At 38.8% G+C, this 20277-nt stretch overlaps 1 protein-coding gene across 6 annotated transcripts in view; it reads left to right on the forward strand.

Moving 5' to 3' along the window:
• Nucleotides 1-20277, forward strand: part of LRBA (LPS responsive beige-like anchor protein) — a 361620-nt gene that overhangs the window by 118518 nt on the left and 222825 nt on the right. For all 6 annotated transcript variants that reach the window (XM_053403139.1, XM_053403142.1, XM_053403140.1 and 3 more), the window contains 2 exons: nt 8566-8630; nt 16551-16659. In XM_053403139.1, coding sequence (XP_053259114.1) covers nt 8566-8630; nt 16551-16659 — 174 coding nt within the window. The remainder of the gene's footprint in view (nt 1-8565; nt 8631-16550; nt 16660-20277) is intronic.

Here is a 20277-nt window from a genome sequence, read left to right on the forward strand (position 1 = left end):
GATGTTAGGATATTTCCGTTCCACCTTAAAAGGGAGCAGGATGTTTGTATAACAGCCTGCGTAAGTTCCTGTCTCACAGGATGTTTATGTTGTAAGTTCGTTTCGTTTCTGTCTGTTTTTCCTGAGCAGTCGGAGCAGACGGTCATGTCTCCTTTGTTCTGACCAACGCCTAATAAACTGTAAATATGCATGTTCTGCTCTCATGCTTGTGCAACTTTTTGCTGTGTGAATTCTGCTGTCAGAGTGTGCACTAAGCCTGAGGCTTAGTGTCGCTGAATTGCTGATATTGCCTGACTACGGGAGGTCGATGGATCGTCCGGCACCGAGCTTTTCTTCTCCCAAAGATATCCCACAAGGCAGCAGCAGTTTAAAATCAAGAATTTTCCTTTTCTAGATGGGCTGCCTTTCCAGGTTGGTGAGCCCCACCTGTCCCTCACTTCCCTCTACAGCATGTGCAGAAACCACCTTCTTGACAATTGGATTCATTATTGGTCTCACCCACTCAATCAACTGGAGCCTATATTCGCATTCAGGGGAAATCCCTAACTCATCAAGGGTTTGAGACCCATTGGCTACCCTCACCTGGTTTAGCAGGCCAGTTGAAGCAGTTTCCTGGGTATGGCCGCTGTTGCATGCTGACGGCTTCTTGGAGCCACACGTGACAGCTGAGTGCACGGTGAGGGCCAAAGGCGTACACAATACCGCAGAAGGAGCTTGATGTGTGTCACACCGTGGGTACTACTCCTCCCCTACACTATATATTCACATATAGGAGCTGCAGCAAAATACTGCTGTGTGGAGTGGTCCAAACCAAGAACGCCAGCCAGCAAGCCATGCTTTCCCCAGGATAGCATCCCACTCCCCTCCCCCCAAGTTTTCTGTTCATTCAGCCCCACAATTGGAGGAAGTATGCTTCTATATACCAAGTGCTGGAAACCACAGTAAGGGAGAGTGGTCTTATGCTCAGGTCCTCTTGGCAGGTTTCTGATAGGCATCTGGTTAGCTATTTTGTGAGAACAGGATGCTGAACTAGTTGGCTTTTGGCCTGACTCAGCAGGGCTCTACTTACAGTACTTCATAGTAACTACATACACTACTAAGCCTGCTCAGAACACACTGTTGGGGGGGAATCTTCCCCCTCCCTTCCTTTTTAAACATACTACAAATGTTTGGGTCCTCCAACTCATACCTACTTTTTGTACATGCATGTTGCTGTTTTAGTTACACAAGAGTTGGAGAAGGAGATGACTATTAATATACAGAATTTGTTCAGCTAGTTCCCTTCGTTTTAGCCTTTAGATTACAGATTGAGAGATTTTTGTTTCTGGGCATTTAGATGACATTAACTTTTCTTCCTTCTGTTACAAATGGTTTTAGTGTTGCTCTGGTCTTTAGCTCTCGCTTCTTTTTTATTTTATTGTTGTTATTGCATATATTTGCATCTCTGTTTTAACTGTATAAACAGGGTTGGGGGTTCTTGTAGGTGAAAGGTGGTATAAAAATTTCCTAAATGAATAATGAATGAATAAGAGTAGGTTTTTACATTTTTCTTTAGAGTGCACAAGGATGTGCACAGGTGGCAGATATTTTTTTTGTTATTGTTGTTCCTGTGGTTGAATCATTTGGATGTTTGATGTGATGCTTACCCAATGAATCATGCCATCAGCAAAATATATTTTTGTTCAGAGGTCCTAGCTAAGACCACTGTACTGTACCACAAGTGGTTGAAAATCCTGTGGCATATGGAGAATATTAACATGTGTTTTAATCTGGTTTTTAGCTTGTCCTTGATATAATTATTTAGTTTTGAATGCCTTTAACTGGGTTTTTAATGACAATTATGTTTTATTCTTTTTGTAAACTGCTTTGAGGTTTTATTATGATAAAGCAATGTATAAATCTTGTGTTTTACAAACATACGCACCATATGGCTTTGAAAGAAAACTTTATGCTGGAAGGAATGAAGTTAGTATTTAAAACACGATAATTTTATCAATACATGGTATAGCAGTATGAAATTAGTGCTTATTTCTTTTGAAAGATAAAAGTAGTACCTCTGCAGTTTGTGTCTACAAAAGTTCATTGTGGCCTTGAATTCTCTATTTAAGTATTAAAATTAAATTCTCGTTATAAGGTAATTTCAGGTATTTACTGCACAACAATATAACACCAGTTTATAGGAAGCCTGCTCGGAGTGGAATACACAGAATGGTTAAACAGCAGGGGAGTCTTCTGCTTTTAGTTAAAAACTGCTGTTTCTGTATGGCATATTTACAACTTATTTAATTCTTAATGTAGTGTGCTGTGGGACTGAGCATACGAAAAAGAGTAGAAAGAGCTCTGCTTTCTGTGTCTAAGGCTATTACTTGCTGTACAATAATAAAGGCACTATTTTATTGGGTTAGTTGTAATTAACTTCAGCACTATGCATTCATATAAATCATTCTCAATCTGTTTTCTTTGCATTTTCCTTCCTTTAACTGAGTTAGCATAGTTGTTTTCAAATGTTGTTTTTCCTATAAGGAATAAAGCTGTAATAGCCTTTCTCTAAATGGACTTGTAGAGCTAATTATTCTAATAATTATTTAATATGCATTGATAGAGTCTTAATGCAGTTTTTACAAATGGTTATGGATCAGTATTTTGGCTATGGTCTGGATTTGACCATGAACATTAAAAACAGATTTATCTATTACCAGAACTCCCCTTCCTTGGGAGGGGGTGTTATTATTGTTTTTTCCCTTGCTTCTTTGTCTTGATCTGAGTGCCCCCCCCAAAGCCCTAGTGCTTAACACTTTCAGGCACTGAATAGAACCTGAATCTACATTAAGTGTCAGATTTACACATAATTTCCATGGCGTTTCCTTTTTCCAGTGTTATACCAAATCTTCCCCTTTTCAAGTCTCAAAAGGCAGATGTAGGACACACATTGGATTGTGCCAGTTTCTTGGACTATTTCATATGAAATAAAAGTGAACACCATAAAGCTCATTTTTGGCTTTGGTAAATTTAATTTTTTAACTAGTGTAATGTGACTTTAAAATCTTGGTTCCTTACTGCCTTTGTTTTGATGACAAGAGCAATAGTTTTCAAATGTAATGGAACAAAAAGTACTTTCTGCTTATATCTGAACACATTGCGTAGTGTGTTTTTTTAGCCTTATAAAAATAATTAGCCTCTATATAGTTCTAATGGCAGCCTTGAAAGTTTTAGCCTGGAGCAGCCTCTAATGAACAGCCCTTGTTTTTTTCCATTTGGGCTTTGAGATTCCCTAAAGACTTGACTTCAGACCTCAGAGGGCAGCAGCTGCCATTTGTCTTGAGTACTAGTGTTGCGAAATAGTCAGACCACGTACTAATAGAACACATTTGTACAATTCAGTACATAGATGCTTGATAGAGGTTTAATGATGATCATCTGTTGAGAGCTTGTAGATGGGTGGACTTAGAGCAACTTCTATTGCACCTTATCAAAATAATACCATCTGTATTGATCAGGTGGGTGATGTTGCTTGGCTAAGCTTGCTTTCCCAGAGCAGGTTTTTGGTGTGTGTTTTTACAGATCGCTATGTTTTTATATTAAAAATCTATTTTCTTATAAATTTCTAAGAAATCTTGAAGTAATTAATGCCTCAGATCTGTGCAAAATTGTTCAGCTGCATAATTGACAAAACAGAACTCTTACATACTGTCCCTTCTCGTATACCATAAATAATAAAACTGGAGGGGATCCTGTAGTAGGCCATCCTTTCCAATCCTCTGTTTGTTGCAAGAAATGCAGGGCTAGAACATCCCCAACAAGCCCACTACCCCTCGAGGTAATTGGTTCAATTGCCAAACTTCCCTTTTCATGTCAACACATTTCTCCAAACGCTTAGCCAAAATCTACCCTTCTGTCATAAAATTATAGAATCATAAAATTTTAGAGTTGGAAGGGACTACAAGAGTCATCTAGCCCAATCCCCTGCAATGCAGGAGTCTCAAGTAGAGAGATGGCCGTCCAATCTCTACTTGAAAACCTCCAAGGAAGGAGAGTCCATCACCTCTTGTGGGAGTCTTTTCCACTGTTCATATAGCTCTTACGGTCAGAAAGTTATTCCTGTGTTTAATCAGACTCTCCTTTTCTTCACTTGAACTTGAATCATAACTAATTCCTTCAACTGTTCCTCATAAGGCTTGGCTTCCATACTCTTGATCATTTTGGTCACCCTCACCTGCACGTGTTCCAACTTGTCAATTGTGGCACCAAGAGCTAGACACAGTATTCCAGGCGTGGTCTGACCAGGGCAGAATAGAGTAGTACTATTACTCCCTTTTATCAGAATACTATACTTCTGTTGATGCAGTGTAGAATACTATTAGCTTATTCCCCCCCCCCTTTTTTGGTTGCTGTATCATACTGTTGACTCATGTTAAGCTTGTGGTCTACTAAGACCCCTAGATCCTTTTCACATGTAGCATTGCCAATCCACTTGTCCCCACCTTAGATTTGCACAATGGGTTATTTCTGCCTAGGCATAGATCCTTACATTTTTCCCTGTTGAAATTCATGTTGTTAGTTTGGGCCCAGTTCTCCAACCTGTTAAAACCATCTTGAATCCTAATTCTGTCTTCAGTGGCATAATTGTCTAACCCCCCCCCCCCCGGTTTGGTGTCACCTGCAAGTTGGTACAGATGCTGAACACTACAATTAGCATGACATTTGGCATTTCCCTAGGGGAGCTCTGAATGTAGCTTTGCAACTTCAAATACTTTTGAAGTATCTGTACCCAGTGCTTTTTTTTCTGGGGATATGCAGGGGTACGCATGGCCCTAAACATTTTGTGAATCTTTGTACAGTGGTACCTCAGGTTACATACGCTTCAAGTTACAGACTCCACTAACCCAGAAATAGTACCTTGGGTTAAGAACTTTGCTTCAGGATGAGAACAGAAATTGCGCAGCAGCGGCGCGGCGGCAGTGGGAGGCCCCATTAGCTAAAGTGGTGCTTCAGGTTAAGAACAATTTCAGGTTAAGAACAGACCTCCAGAACGAATTAAGTACTTAACCTGAGGTACCACTGTACTTTTGTCCATTTACTGCATTTATTTTTCCAAATTTGAACTATAAAATGGTGATTTTCTGGAGTCAAAACGAGAGTACCTCTAAACATTTTTTAAACAAAAAAAGCACTGCCTGTACCCATTTATTTATTCCCTGAGTCTGTGTAAGTGGAGGAACACTTAAATGTCAGGACCTGGCTAAGACAGTAAGCAACTGTACCTGAATCAAGATCTTGAGGGGGGGGGGGGTGTTTTTTAGTCCAGGTTTTATGAAGTCAGTTGCTGGAGCTGGAAGAGTTGTATCTTGAGGTGGATCTGGAGGAACTGGATCTAAAATGCATTGGGAAGGAGCTACTGATTTGAAAATGCAACGTGTGAATTGACTTGGGGTGTGATGTGACCATACTGATGGGGCCCTTTACTCTAAGCCAGGGGTCAGCAAACTTTTTCAGCAGGGGCCAGTCCACTGTCCCTCAGACCTTGTGGGGGGCCGGACTATATTTTTTTTTTATAAATGTTTATTTGGGTTTTACAAATCAAAAAATTCATCATTTCAGATAGATCATTACAATAAATAAAGCTCACATTAAAAAAAACAGAAAAAACAGAGATATATAACAAAAGAAAAAACAAAAAAAGAGAAAAAAGAAAAACCCACTTTTTTAAATTTACAAAATTCCATACCCCTCTGTCTTGACCTCCTCACATCTCCCTTTTTGTGTTCCTCTTTATTCCAATCAAATTCAGCAAATTCAAACCCTTATTTAAACCATGCTTAAATTATATTCTTTTAATTATTATGTCCCAATTTTTCATTATTTTAGCCCATTCCTCATCTTATAGGGGCCGGACTATATTTTGAGGGGGAAAATGAACGAATTCCTGTGCCCCACAAATAACCCAGAGATGCATTTTAAATAAAAGGAGACAATCTACTCATGTAAAAACACCAGGCAGGCCCCACAAATAACCCAGAGATGCATTTTAAATAAAAGAACACATTCTACTCATGTAAAAACACACTGATTCCTGGACCATCCACAGGCCGGATTTAGAAGACGATTGGGCCTTAGTTTGCCTACCCATGATCTAAGCCTTATTGAATACCCGGAACTGTGTATGTTCAGGCCTTAGAGCCTACATTGGAGCAGATGATCGGAGTGTTTAACATTGGCCTCTGAAATTGGCAGGAAGGATGACATTTCTGGACAGATCAGACGCTGTAAAAATAGTAGACTCCTGGCCTTCTACCCTTGCTCACCAAGAGAACAGTGCCTTCTGTCTGCTGAAATCAGCTTCTTAATTTCCACCTCCAGTTCCCAAGAAATGATCTCAAGAACCCTAAGCTGAAGAACACACCCTCTAGATCTCTCCACTGCCATCCATGGTCCTCCTTTGCAAAGTTCTTTTCAGCACTTTAAGGCAATTTATATCTCACAGCTACTTGCATTTTTGTCAGTGCTTAAGTATTTACTATAGATTCACTATAGACTGCACAGTAATTATGATCATGTACATTAGCAGTAGATTTTATAGGCATAGGAAATAGTAGTCGATTAAGTTCAGCTTACAGCAGGTATGAAATTATTGACTTGGTCGATCTCCTCTTGCAGTCCTTCCTTTTGAAAGTGCTGAAATGTATTCTCCAGTTATTCAGCTACATTAGTGGTCGACTCTGAGGCTTTTAACATGTTTTTCATCAGCACCTTTGGGAGAAGGATAACAAAGATCTTGACATAACAATGCAGTCAGCTCTGAGAATGTAATTGCAGTACAGGATATATGTGCTGTGTTGAAACATTGCATTAAACATGAAAGACATTGGTTGTTACATTTTGCCCCCCTCCCCCGCCAAGCTATTAAAGCATGCTTAAGGGAGTGTTCACCTGTGGCTTAAAAAAAATTGTTTAGACTAATATTTTCTCTGATCTTTGTCTGTGATAGAGAGAGTTAAGCTGGAAAACAACCAAGATAAATGTCTTTGCTTCTCAGTTTGGGCAATTTCTGTTTTCAGTAATTAAGTTCTGAAGCACTACACTGAGTGTGATTCAAGGTGAAAGCCATTGTTTGAAGACAAAAACATGTGCATGATGTCATTTAGAGAAAATCATAGCTCTTCATTTATATTCCCACCTTCCAACACTTCTCCTGCCAATATTTTGTGAGGGAATGCTAAAACAACTGAAGAGGCATGTTGGCAAAAGAATAGAAACATCTAGGCAGGATAAACAATCACTTTAGTGCCCATTGTTGTGGTATACAACTGTATACTCCAAAAAATTGTAGCAACAAAAATACGTAATTGTGATTGATTGCTTTATAGGCCTATGAGCAAAAAAAACACCACACACACAAAATGCTTCTAGTTACTCAGATGTGTTGTTGTTTTTGTAAATTGAGGCATGTCTATAGAGGAAGGCACACTCCCCAAACACCCTGTTAGTTGGATACCTCATTTATTTTGCAGTATTTCCATGGTAGCAGTGCATGGGCCAGTTGCTGATTGGACTGTTTCTTGAGGTGCCAAGGCTTATTCAGCAATCTAGCTCTCTTGGCTGGTATTAATAAAATATTGAGGTTTGTGATGAGAACTGATAAGTTGTGGTGCCTTTGATTAAAACTCTGCTTGGTGATGAAGCTTCCTTGGGCAAGAGTCTGCCCCAGAGGGGAAGAAGGACTCATCTACAATCTCTGCCTAAAGACCAGCAGCCTTTTGACTCTTCTTCCTCTGTCATTTAACAATGGCCATGCAGTCAGGCTAGTTGAACTGTTTCCGTACTAAAGAGCTGTTATGAGATCTATTACCCCCCCCCATCCTGTAAGCAACTCTAGGGGCCTTATCAGTTGAAGTGGGTTGTTGATTAAAAAAAGAAAAGTATTTTAAAAATAGATTAAAAATATTTTTGCCTAACCTACATCTGTGGTGATGACAGGCTTAATACCTTTTCACCTTGGTATTCTCTCGCCCTTGTAGTAGGAAGTCAATATGCTGAATGCTTAGTTTGAATAGCACTTTGGGTGGTTCTTGTTATCTGGATAGATGTGGTCATGCTCATCAGCTGACATTGTTTACAGTACAAACAATACATGTACTGCATGAAATAAATATACAGTGGTACCTTGGGTTAAGTACTTAATTCGTTTCGGAGGTCCGTTCTTAAACTGAAACTGTTCTTAACCTGAAGCACCACTTTAGCTAATGGGGCCTCCTGCTGCTACCGTGCCGCCGGAGCACGATTTCTGTTCTCATCCTGAAGCAAAGTTCTTAACCCAAGGTAATATTTCTGGGTTAGCGGAGTCTGTAACCTGAAGCGTATGTAACCTGAAGTGTATGTAACCCGAGGTACCACTGTACCTAGCCAGCACAACCAGTCCTTTTTAAAATTAAAGTTGTGTATATATAAATTTTGAGTTAAAATTTTAATATCTTGTGTCACCATCTTAACTTTCACTATAACTGTTTCCACTGGTTTAATTAATGTAAATTTGTTCTTTTAATTTCCTTTTTCACTTTTGCATTGTAGGAGTGGCAGAACTCAATACAGAAGAATGCTGGTCTAGCTTTCATTGAGCTTGTCAACGAAGGAAGGTAACTTCCTAGTTATATTAATTTCTATAATCACCATTCTTCATTTGAGCAAATTCTGATTAATTTCTGTTGCTGACTTATGAAGTTCTTTGTCTACAATGTTTTGGATTTGGTAGCGTACATTTGCATTCCTTTAGAAATATTGTACTTTGTGAACCTGATTCAGCTGCTAAATCTCCTGTACAGGTCTATGCAGAGGTTGTCTGAACCTGGGGAAGGAGTCTTGTTATAATAACTCAAACAAAAATGCATCTCAGACTCAGGGCAAGTGTACCAGGCCCCCCCCCCCGGCACAGGCTTGCTCCCATATTCTGTTGTGGTTTGGCATTTTCTCTTATCTGTAGTCATATTGATATAGTGTGCCTATGGCAGACCTGCACAGTTTGTGACCAGTAAGATGAAACTTCCTGTTTCTACTGGTTATTCGAAGGAATGTCAACTACTTGGTAGACCCAATACATGCTGGTTGCTTGTGTCTGACTTGCTGGAGCGCAAGTTATAGAGCACTGTTGTGGGGTCAGATCACTGATTTAAAAGTCTCATTAGTTACATGTATGCATGTGAAATTTCTCAAATTGACCACTTCAGGCATTTTTTTAAAAAAAGAAATAGAAAAAAGCAAGTGTACTGTATGTATTACATTGGGTGCTGTGGCAGAAAGGTGGTATATAAATGCAATACATAAATATACCAACTGATTTTTGCATAAGCACCTTTATCAGAAGGATTTTTGTTATAATAAATTTCAGAGTAAGATGTTCATACTTTTCAGTTCAGTTCATGAATGCAAAGTGTGTTATAGAAAATGACAGATCATGGCAGAAACATTAACTTTGGCGTGCACTTAAATGCAGTAGAATTGTATATACCGTATTTTTCCCTCTATTACACGCAGATTTTTTCTCCTAAAAAGTAAGGGGAAATGTCTGTGCGTGTTATTGAGCGAATGTGTGGTCCCTGGAGCTGACAAGCGCGAGTGAAGGCAAAAATCAGGCAAATATCAAATCGTCTGGAGAAGGGAGGAAAGCTGCTGCTTTCCTGCATTCTGCCTCAGGGTCTTACTGCCCACCCGCTTCTGTTTCCTTACTGTGTTTGCTCAAACGGAACAAAGAGCAGAGAAAACCCCTCCCCTCCAGGCAAGCAGAGTGGAAAGCAGAGGTCCTTCCTTCTAATTCCTCTCCGTGCGTCTGGGACTCGAAGGCAACATGCAGGTTGGGGGGGGGGAGAGAGAGAGCTGGCTGGCTTGTGGGGGGGGGGACTTTTGCCTTCCTTTCCTCCCTCCGGTAAAACCCCTCTCCTGCATTCTTAGCCAGCTGCTTCTCTGCACACCCCTCTCCTTGTCGCTTCTATGTTTTTCCTTCCCTCCCTACTTAAAACGTGGTTCCAATCACGGATCCACATGGATCCTCAGGATCTTTGCATTGAGTCACCCCAAATTCACCATCAGATCACATAGCAATGATCTGATGCAAAAACAGGGCTGCAATGGTGCAAAAACATGGTTACAAAGCACGGATCCACATGGATCCTCAGGATCTTTGCATTGGGTCACCCCAAATTCACCATCAGATCACATAGCATGTCCATGGCTACAGCCTGCACCAAAAAAATCACGCACCCACTGTTGCCTGGGGCTGCAATGGTGCAAAAACGTGGTTACAAAGCATGGATCCACATGGATCCTCAGGATCTTTGCATTGGGTCACCCCAAATTCACCATCAGATCACATAGCATGTCCATGGCTACAGCCTGCACCAAAAAAATCACGCACCCACTGTTGCCTGGGGCTGCAATGGTGCAAAAACGTGGTTACAAAGCATGGATCCACGTGGATCCTCAGGATCTTTGCATTGGGTCACCCCAAATTCACCATCAGATCACATAGCATGTCCATGGCTACAGCCTGCACCAAAAAAATCACCCACCCACTGTTGCCTGGGGCTGCAATGGTGCAAAAACGTGGTTACAAAGCATGGATCCACATGGATCCTCAGGATCTTTGCATTGGGCTACCCCAAACTCACCGTCAAATCACATGTCTGTGGCCGCAGCATGAAGCACAAAAATGATACATCCACTGTTTCATTCAGAATTTTTTTTTCTTGTTTTCCTCCTCTAAAAACTATGTGCGTGTTATGGTCAGGTGCGTGTTATCGAGCGAAAAATACGGTATTTCCTAAGTAATTCAAAAATACATAATAATCGCACCAGAAGTAGTAACCATAGTGATATAGAAAATGAATAAAGCACTTAATGATTGGAAAAGAGAAATACACCTATTTAGTCTCTCTTAGTAGAGTTAGAGAAACATCCACTTAATGTAAATTTTAAATGAAGACTTGGTGAACTCTAAATCCAAAGTAATCTTTATTAGCAGAGAGATTAGCTACTCCCTCCTTCTTAGTGATTAGCACTTTCATCCTATGTCAAGTAGTAAACTCTGGCTGTTCTCCTCAGAGTGCTTTAGCCACTTTGGTAAAATGCAGAGTCAGCTGTTCAAGACAATACGAGTTGCTTCTGGTTTAAAGCTACTTTCTCAATGCAATAGAAAGCTTGCCGATAGATGAAATATTGTGGGAGAGTAAGTGTACACAAAGACCTAGAGAGGCTGATGGGTTTAATTCCAACATGTTTTTTTTTATCACATAGCTAAAAATTCTCTACAAAGAGGGATAAAGTGGGTATACAAAGTTAACAGTATAGTGAAATCCAGGCAGTTAGAAAGGTTAGTGATGTTCATTGTTGAATTTCCCATAATTTTGGAGCTTTGGATAATGTTTTGCAAACTCAGTTTGATTGAACAAATTATGCAATGATAATGCATTACTGCTTGAGGCAAGCACTGGAAAGTGTTCACTGAAAGGTATTTTTAACTTCAAGGGATTTATAAGAAGCTATAATGCAGAGTTAGAGAACAGATATAACGGCCATACTTAACAGTTTCAGATTGTGCCTGTTTGAATATAGTTCTTAATTTATAAAATTAGAGTTCTGGGGTTTGAGGCTTCCTGAAACTGAAGCCATATCCTCTGAACTACCAGTCTTCTCACTCCGTAATTTCAGATGTTTGAGATTAAGTACTTTGCACAAATTCCATGGGTGAACCCTGGTTCATATTAATCCCTGGAGATAGTGAAATTGAAGACATAGCCAGTTACATTTTATCCTGCAATCTCTATATAGCCATGAGGTTCAAAGACATTAACCCTCCTTGGTTTTTCAAATGCATCCTAAGAGGTAAAGCAAAAAACTCAGTTCCTGTTTTGCAATGAGAATCTCCCTATTGTGGATTCAGATAGCAGTAGCAGTTAATATGAGAAAAGGCACAGTTTGGACAGAATGCTTCAATTTAGGGTCATTTCTAATATTTTAACGTATCTGGTAAATTAAATGCCTCGTGCTGTTTCATATCTAATTGTCACTGCTGGACAGCATTTACATTTTGTGAACTCAGCTGTGTACAAAGAGCGAGCAATTAGCAATATATGGTGTTAATTTGAACATATAATATTTTCATTAACACAGTATAGTATTAATATTTCAAATATCAGCATTTCAAAAGGAATAATTGCATATACTATAGGAGATGCTTGCTGTATGTTTATTTATGTAACACACAGCCCTAAACTATCTTTCTCCACTACCCTCCATATGTTGATAGCAGGAACAGGTGTTAGGATAGCATTTAGGTGCCTCTCTCATGGCTGCCGGGACGCGGGTGGCGCTGTGGGTTAAACCACAGAGCCTAGGGCTTGCCGATCAGAAGGTCGGCGGTTCGAATCCCTGCAACGGGGTGAGCTCGCGTTGCTCTGTCCCTGCTCCTGCCAATCTAGCAGTTCGAAAGCACATCAAAGTGCAAGTAGATAAATAGGTACCACTCCGGCGGGAAGGTAAATGGTGTTTCCGTGTGCTGCTCTGGTTCGCCAGAAGCGGCTTAGTCATGCTGGCCACATGACCCGGAAGCTGTACGCTGGCTCCCTCGGCCAATAAAGTGAGATGAGCGCCACAACCCCAGAGTCGGCCACGACTGGACCTAATGATCAGGGGTCCCTTTACCTTTACCTCATGGCTGCCAGCAGATAGGAGCATGACTGGTGGTGAAGGAGTGTGCTCTGGTCACTTGAAGGCTGTTGAATCTTGTGCTGGAGGAGAAAAACAAAAATAAATCCAATTACATCCTCCCACCTCTTGCAAAAATATGTGAACTGCTGTAGAATGTACATATGATTATATTTTAGTCACGTAGTACATACAGTTATATTTTATTTATTTATTAGATTTAAATCCTGCCTTTCCACCGGAGACCTTGAAGCTGCTCATACCATTTATAAAATGCAGTGGATAAATCATGCACGTTAAAACAAAACGAAGCCTGTGCAGCTGGAGCAAGAGCCTAGTGTTATCTTCACCTGGCTTCCTCTCTCTCCTGTTCCACCCTCCCCCAGGGCAGCTGGTGGTGCAAGACCATGTGGTAGAAATCTTGTTTGAGTATTTAGGGAACTGTGTTTGCGGCTGCTTTCATTCCGTTGACGTTTCCTGGGATCCAGACCATTTGCTTGCTATAGGGCATAAATTATTATTGTAATTTATAGGTTTCTGTAATCTACATTAAAATACATTTGCTTTTGATTCTACCCCCCCCCCCCCGCCCAACAACTTGCTTAAAAAGAAAACAGCTTCAACATAGCTCAGCTGCTAATAGGGAAACCTAACAGCTTCAGCAATGGACTTGTTAATGATACGCACCTTGCCCAGACAGAACAGAACACTGGTTCCTCAGTGTGTTAAGAGCACTGTGCTATCTAGACTAATAATGCGTTCATCAAGGGCCAAGGTCATAACGATATGAATGAGGTGAAGGCAGGTCAGAAAGTCCTTAGCACTGCAACCCAATATGTGTACTTTAGTTCTCAAAATTCAGAGTTGTAGGGAAAGATTTATTCTGTATGTTACAATGATGGGCTTCTTTCCTTAAAGCATGTAAAGTTAACTATTAAGATTGAAGCATGCTTTGTACATTTGAGAACCTTAATAAATATTAAGAGCATTTTTTAAAAAACAGGCCCCTCTTCTACAGTTAACACCAGCTGCTTTTCTCTCATATAGGACTGGACAGGATATTCATGTACAGATACTGAACAATATTTATCTGTTTTTCATTCCACCGTTCACCATTTACGCTCTACTGTGCACCATATTGCAAAATTATTTTTCACAAATTTATTATTCTTCAGTTATAAACTTCAGTGTATTTACAATTTATGTGACTGAAATATCAGTTCTGAATTGGAAAAATAGGCCAATTTTATTGCAGCTTTTGCCAACCTGTTGCTCTCCAGATGTTTTGGTACTACTAGGAAATGTAGTCCAAAAATACTTGGAGGGCAACAGATGGGCCAAGGCTATTCCACTGGATACTCATACAAGTCAAAGATCATGACTCGACATAAAAAATTGTCCAGTAGCACCTTAGAGACCAACTAAGTTTGTTCTGGGTCTAAGCTTTCGTGTGCATGCACACTTCATGCATGCACACTTCATGCACACGAAAGCTTATACCCAGAACAAACTTAGTTGGTCTCTAAGGTGCTACTGGACAGTTTTTTATTTATTTCGACTGGGTCAGACCAACATGGCTACCTACCTGAATCATGACTCTACACTTATAGATAGATTACTAAATCATGGTTGCAATCAACCAGTTAAAGAGTCATTCATCTGTTAATTATCTGCCTTTTTTTACCTGCCTATATAAAATATCCTTAAATTTTATATTCCTGCTATAACTCCCCCCACATCCACAATTCTACCAGCTTGTTACCTCATTATCTCTTGCTGGTCCTCATTTTCTGCCCAGAACTCCTATATCATCTCTCTTCTCAAAACCCGCTTCTTCCACTAAGCCTTTGGCTTAACCCTTCTACTTTCATCCCCTACTGCAACAATGCTTTGAGTATGTGTAACAGTTGTATGCCTCCCTGGCTATGCCCTTTCTCCTATCTTTCCACACCAACTTTTGTCAGAATTTAAGTTGTCAGTTCTGTCAGACAGGGAATCTGATTTTGCACTATGTGAGTTGATGGTGATACTATTTCAACAATAAGTAATTGTATCTGTAACTTTTATATGGGTGCATTTTTGAAATATTTAGGGGAATACAACACTTAAAATTTCACAACCAAATGTATATCATTTATTGTTAGAATGAAAGAGCATGTATTTTATACTAAGTTCAAAATAGTATTAAAAAGTCCTTTTATTGACACCAATTAAAATAATGACTTTTTCCAATTTACTTAAAAGGATTATGAGGAGAAAACTGGGGTAACATTTCCCCAGTTTTCATTTCTGGAAATGTCAAGTGTAGAACCCTCACCGACACTGAAAAACAATTTTTAAAAAACCCTCAAGACCACAGTTTTGTCTTGTATGTGGTTTTTTTTATGTGTATGATGGTCTACGTCTAATAGAAAACTATGTTCTTACAATTAACAAATTCGTTTTAATGTTCTGGATTCATAATAGGAATTGCTTTAAGAACATGCTAGATAAAACCACAATACATAACTGAGAAGAACATCAAACAATGTTAAGGATGTGATGAAAATGCAAATGATATCTTGGGGTGTCCTGAAAGGATAGGGAGAGTAATTCAGCTAGTGTTTTGAAGATCACATAGAGATTTTACATTCTGTGTTAAAATGTTCACCTATAAAACAAAGTATATTTTTAGAAGTTTGGCTTTTATTGCTTTGAGTTCTGTTTGATCATCTCTGCATGCATTTAAATATCTTTGTGCAAATTGGGAACATCTGCGTTAGTAAACTTAATAGAAAATCTCAGGTGATTTGCAGATGACTAAGGCTCTTGCTTTTCAGCTAATGTAAGTCCAGCTCACTTCAATGAGGCCTGTATCAGTAAAGTGCTTTAAGTATCAGATTGTAGTGTTAAGGTTTTGCAAGGGCATGTCAGCATCTTTAAACAGAAAAGAGTTAATGTTTTTGATATTTAAAATGAAAACCAGAGACAGCTAATTCAGCTTCAGTATTATCTAGGAAACTTCGAGTACTGGTTGTCAGTAAAGTAAGCCTGTGCCAGAAAATCATGGTGCTGTTTGCCTGTGGTTTCCATACATTTGCACTGATTCCATTTTCAGCTACCATCCTTTCTTAAAAGAATATCAGTGGAATATGGGCTCAGTTTTTATGTATAGCCTACATTTGGTTAACTGTTCTTGCTTATTATCAAACTGAGCTTCATAACTAACTAAGTTTTTTATGTACTGTATTGGTAGAGGTGTATTTTAGCTTTAAATATTAAGATTCATCAATAGTGTGTAGTATTGGTGGTGATTTAAATCAATGCCTGATAGAAAGTTCTGTGTTTGTTTCAATATGAGAATCATTCTGTTGCATGCATGGTAGTCACCATTCATTTAAACAGTAGCCATTCATTTCAGTGGAAGGACCCATTCTACTCTAAAGTAATGTATGCAAATTGGAGTCAAACTTACCCTTTAAGTTAAATGGAAACCCAACTTCAGACGAAGGTTTATCCTCAGGACCACAGCAGGTGAGAAAAGGGGTTTAAATTCCATTTAATTTCAGGTCTTCATTCGTTCTGAACCTATTAATGATCAACCCTTCCAGCTGTTTTTATTTACATTTTTAGAAACCGGCATTTTGATGCAAGAGGTGTTCAAGTATATTTTGGGTCACAACTCCCTCTCTCAAAATTAATGACTAAGTACTTCCAGGTGGTGCAGTTCCATGCTTGTGTCTGAACATCTGTTCCTGGAGCATATTGCTGGATCTGGACATTGGTGTTTTTACTAAAAATGCTTTAAAACCTTTGATTGGTTGGTTGTTTTTTTGAAATCCATCATTACCAATTTGTCCCAAATTTCTTTCTGTTTACAGATTGCTGAGCCAAACAATGAAGGATCATCTGGTGAGAGTTGCAAATGAAGCAGAATTTATCTTGAGCAGACAAAGAGCTGAAGATATTCACAGGCATGCTGAATTTGAGGCAAGTCCCAAATCTTACACATTGCACTAGTATTTCATTCATACATAGTGGAGTAATAAACTGAAACATAGGTACCACAGCTATGCCAGATTAAAAATGTAAACACATCAGGTGCCTGTGAAGTTGTGTCTTTAAAATCCCTGACCATATTGACCTGTAAATAGTACACAGAAGCTCTGAAGCACCTATTCTCTTGGATCCAGAGATCTTTCACAAATAGAAAAGCATTTCCACTTGTGCAAGGCAACCCTACTGAATTCCTTCAATTCCCAGGTCCTTCTGCTTCTCTGTGTACCCCATCTTGCACATCCAAAGAGTTCCCTGACCCTCAGGAGCAGCTATGGGGAGAGGAGGGAACTTTTAGTGGGGGTGGAAGAGACAAGAAGGACCCATTATGTGATTGGAGTTCTGCTGTATCTTCTCTGGATCCAGCCCACTTTTTTTACTTGTTGTAAACAGGGCTGCTGGTCGGAGAATAGGGATAAAATTTGGGATGATTTACAATTTTGTATTTTAACATTCATAATTGACAACGATGTTCATCCAGTATAACATCTGGTATAATATAGATAAAAGGCTAACTTCAATAAAGCAGTGTATTGTTTGTAGACTTAAATTGAACTTTGCATTATTTTTCTTAATGAAATATTATTTGGTAATTTCACTTCCCTCTGAGTCATCAGAACAACGACAACAAAAATACTTTTTCCATGAAGTCACTTGCGTGATTTTAGTTTGTTTAGTCTTCCTTTGGATAGGGTTGAACTCCTACACTCTCCCTACTTGGAACACTCTCATTTTCCAAACCATTCTGACTGATTTTTTTGCACCAGTCAAATAGGTATAATATTTTACGGCAGTCTGTTTAGTCCGATGCATTCTAGCACTGGTCTCATGGATGTTTCACACACAATTGTTGCTGCACACATACAAATTATTTCCCTCTTTATGCATCCCATGACCACATTATCCTTTTTGATGTAGCATTGCAAATGGATCTTATGAACTATAACCTTACCAGTATGATTCCTTAATCCTCTCGTGCTTATGGCTTTCAAAGATATTGTCCCTGACTGTCCTTGTTGATGTGGATTATGTTCTTTAGTCTCCTCTCCACTCCTCTACTGGAATCTTAAGTACTTGATAAAAACAACATGTTGTTGGAATTAAACTTACTGGTCTATCTAGATCAGGCTGCTCTTTGTATAAATTTACTCTCTAGCAATCTTTTAGCCATTTCAAAAGAAAACGATTGACTGAGTAGAGCTGCTTTTGCACAATGTCTTCAGTGGGGACTGGCGGGGTAAAAGCACCTTAAAGAACCTTGCCAGAGTTTGCAGCTGGTACAGAACTGGCAATCAATAAGAAGAGTGGAGCAGCTAAGCTACTAATTTGGATCTAGAGTTAACTGCTTCTGAATCATCATTTTTGTAAAGATCACATTTTAGATTTTCTAATTGCTACCATTTCTGTCAACAGTTTCAGCATTAAAAAACAAACAAACGTGCCTTTAATTTTCTGGGGAAACCTAGTACAAATGTGTATTTGTTCACATGGGGGTTTCACACAATGACTTTTGGACAAATAAACGCCTGAGTGGCTTTCACACAAATAAATCCTTAGTCTGTTCTGTAATAGTATTTCAATTGCCAGTGGATCATAAAAATGTAGCCATGGAAATGTTACCGCCTCCAACCAAATATTTACATGTATGAATATACTGCAAACAAAGTCTAAAAAGTTATTTTTTTGCTGAAGTAGTAACAAAAAAAGTATTTTATATTTTTTTATAAACCCAAACTACATAAAAATAAGGGATAATTTATTATTGAGGGACAATGAATTACATTGACATGTATTTTGAAGTTATTGGATTACTATGGCCTCCCGACCAGTTCAATACAGAACAAAAAAGAAATACCTCATAAAAAACTAGTTTTTTATTGGATTCTCCTAAGAACTAATTTTATTTTTGCTTTGCAGCTTTCTTTTACAAATGAAACATTGAGGATTTTCCTTATATATTAACACATAAACATTTGCTTTAAAATGCGTAAGAAGTGGAAAGTTTATTTTCCTGGACAGTGGTAATGTTTCTAAAGGTCATCTCTGTGGGTCTCAGGATTCATGCTGTGCATTGTTTAATAAGCTGTCTGTACTTCATCTAGACCTAGTTACCCACTCCGGCAAACAGAGATGTTGTCAGATATCTACATTGTCATTTTGTGCTAGTGAAATAGCAGGCAGGTTTCATTTGTTACATCAAAAAATGAAGGGTTGGTAGACAGTCCTGTGGAGACGAAATATACATCTTTTTTAGTTCATTGCTTGATAATCATTGGAGTCTGACAAAGGTGACAACTTATACACTGGTTTTATGCAGATGCACCATGAGTGACATGGCCTCATTGATTAGGTGAATTGCTCTTCTTTTCCTGCTGCTAACATACCCCTCTGCCCTTTAACCGCACTTTTTTCACATAAGAATAGCTAAATCATGGGAATTTTTTTTTTACTGCATTTCAAAATGCTGCCTCTGTCAGAACTGACCACAATTTTTTATTTCTCTGTGTGTTTCTTATGTCTTTGAACTGTCTTCAGGCAGGTGTTGGTTGACACTTCTTGATCTGATGTTGCCTTGACTCTGTTATATCTCAGTGTGATGGCTGAAGGGATTTAATTCACATAATCTTGAACTTAAACAGAAGCTAGACTGCAGAAAAGACAGCACTTCTGTTATACTTATCAGAACTGGAGGAGGCAGCCATAGTTTTCTCTATTGACCAAGGCATGTTGCTCTTGAACTCACAAGATATCCATATGTTTCAGCAGAAATTAGTTTTGGAAAGAGAAGCATTATGTTGCTTGGGAAAAAAATGTGTGAAGGAGTTAAGACTCAGTCATGAACATAATATGAATCCAAATGTAGCAGAATTATTCAGATGGGTGCAGAAAATAAACTATAACTAAAACCACGTGGTGATTTGCTGTAACACTGCCACACTTCAGAGCAAGTTAATTCTGTTATCAAATCACGCAAACATAAGGGAATATGTTCACACATAACAATAAAATGTGATTTAACTCTTAGTACTGCTGTTTAAAATACCCTGAAGAAAATTTTGAAATAAAAAGTGAGATTAATTTTTATATTAAAGCACAAAACAGCACACAGTATGCATTTAGATCATCATTTTCATAATAAGCACAAGACTATATCTTTTTAAAATATGTACCTTCTAAAGAATGAAACCAGCATCTGAAGACATCTGAAGGCATCCCTGTATAGGGAAGCCTTTTAAAGTGTAATGTTTCATTATGTTTTTATATATGTTGGAAGCTGTCCATAGTTGCTGGGGCAACTCAGTCAGATAGGTGGGGTACAAATAATAAAATTATTATTATTATTATTATTATTATTATTATTATTATTATTATTATTCCATTTAAGCATTGGCAAAGAGAAAGGGCAGAACTTTGGTTTTTTGTCTGGGCTGATTTTTCTCAATGCCCACACAATCCTACTGCATGCAGGGATCCTTTGATAGTCAGTGCAATAGACTTCGGAGCATTGCACAATTAATTTGGAATGAGCAATATTTTTTACGACTTCCCAGG

The sequence above is a fragment of the Podarcis raffonei genome, chromosome 9 (assembly GCF_027172205.1).
Source record: "Podarcis raffonei isolate rPodRaf1 chromosome 9, rPodRaf1.pri, whole genome shotgun sequence".
Taxonomy (NCBI): Eukaryota; Metazoa; Chordata; class Lepidosauria; order Squamata; family Lacertidae; genus Podarcis; species Podarcis raffonei.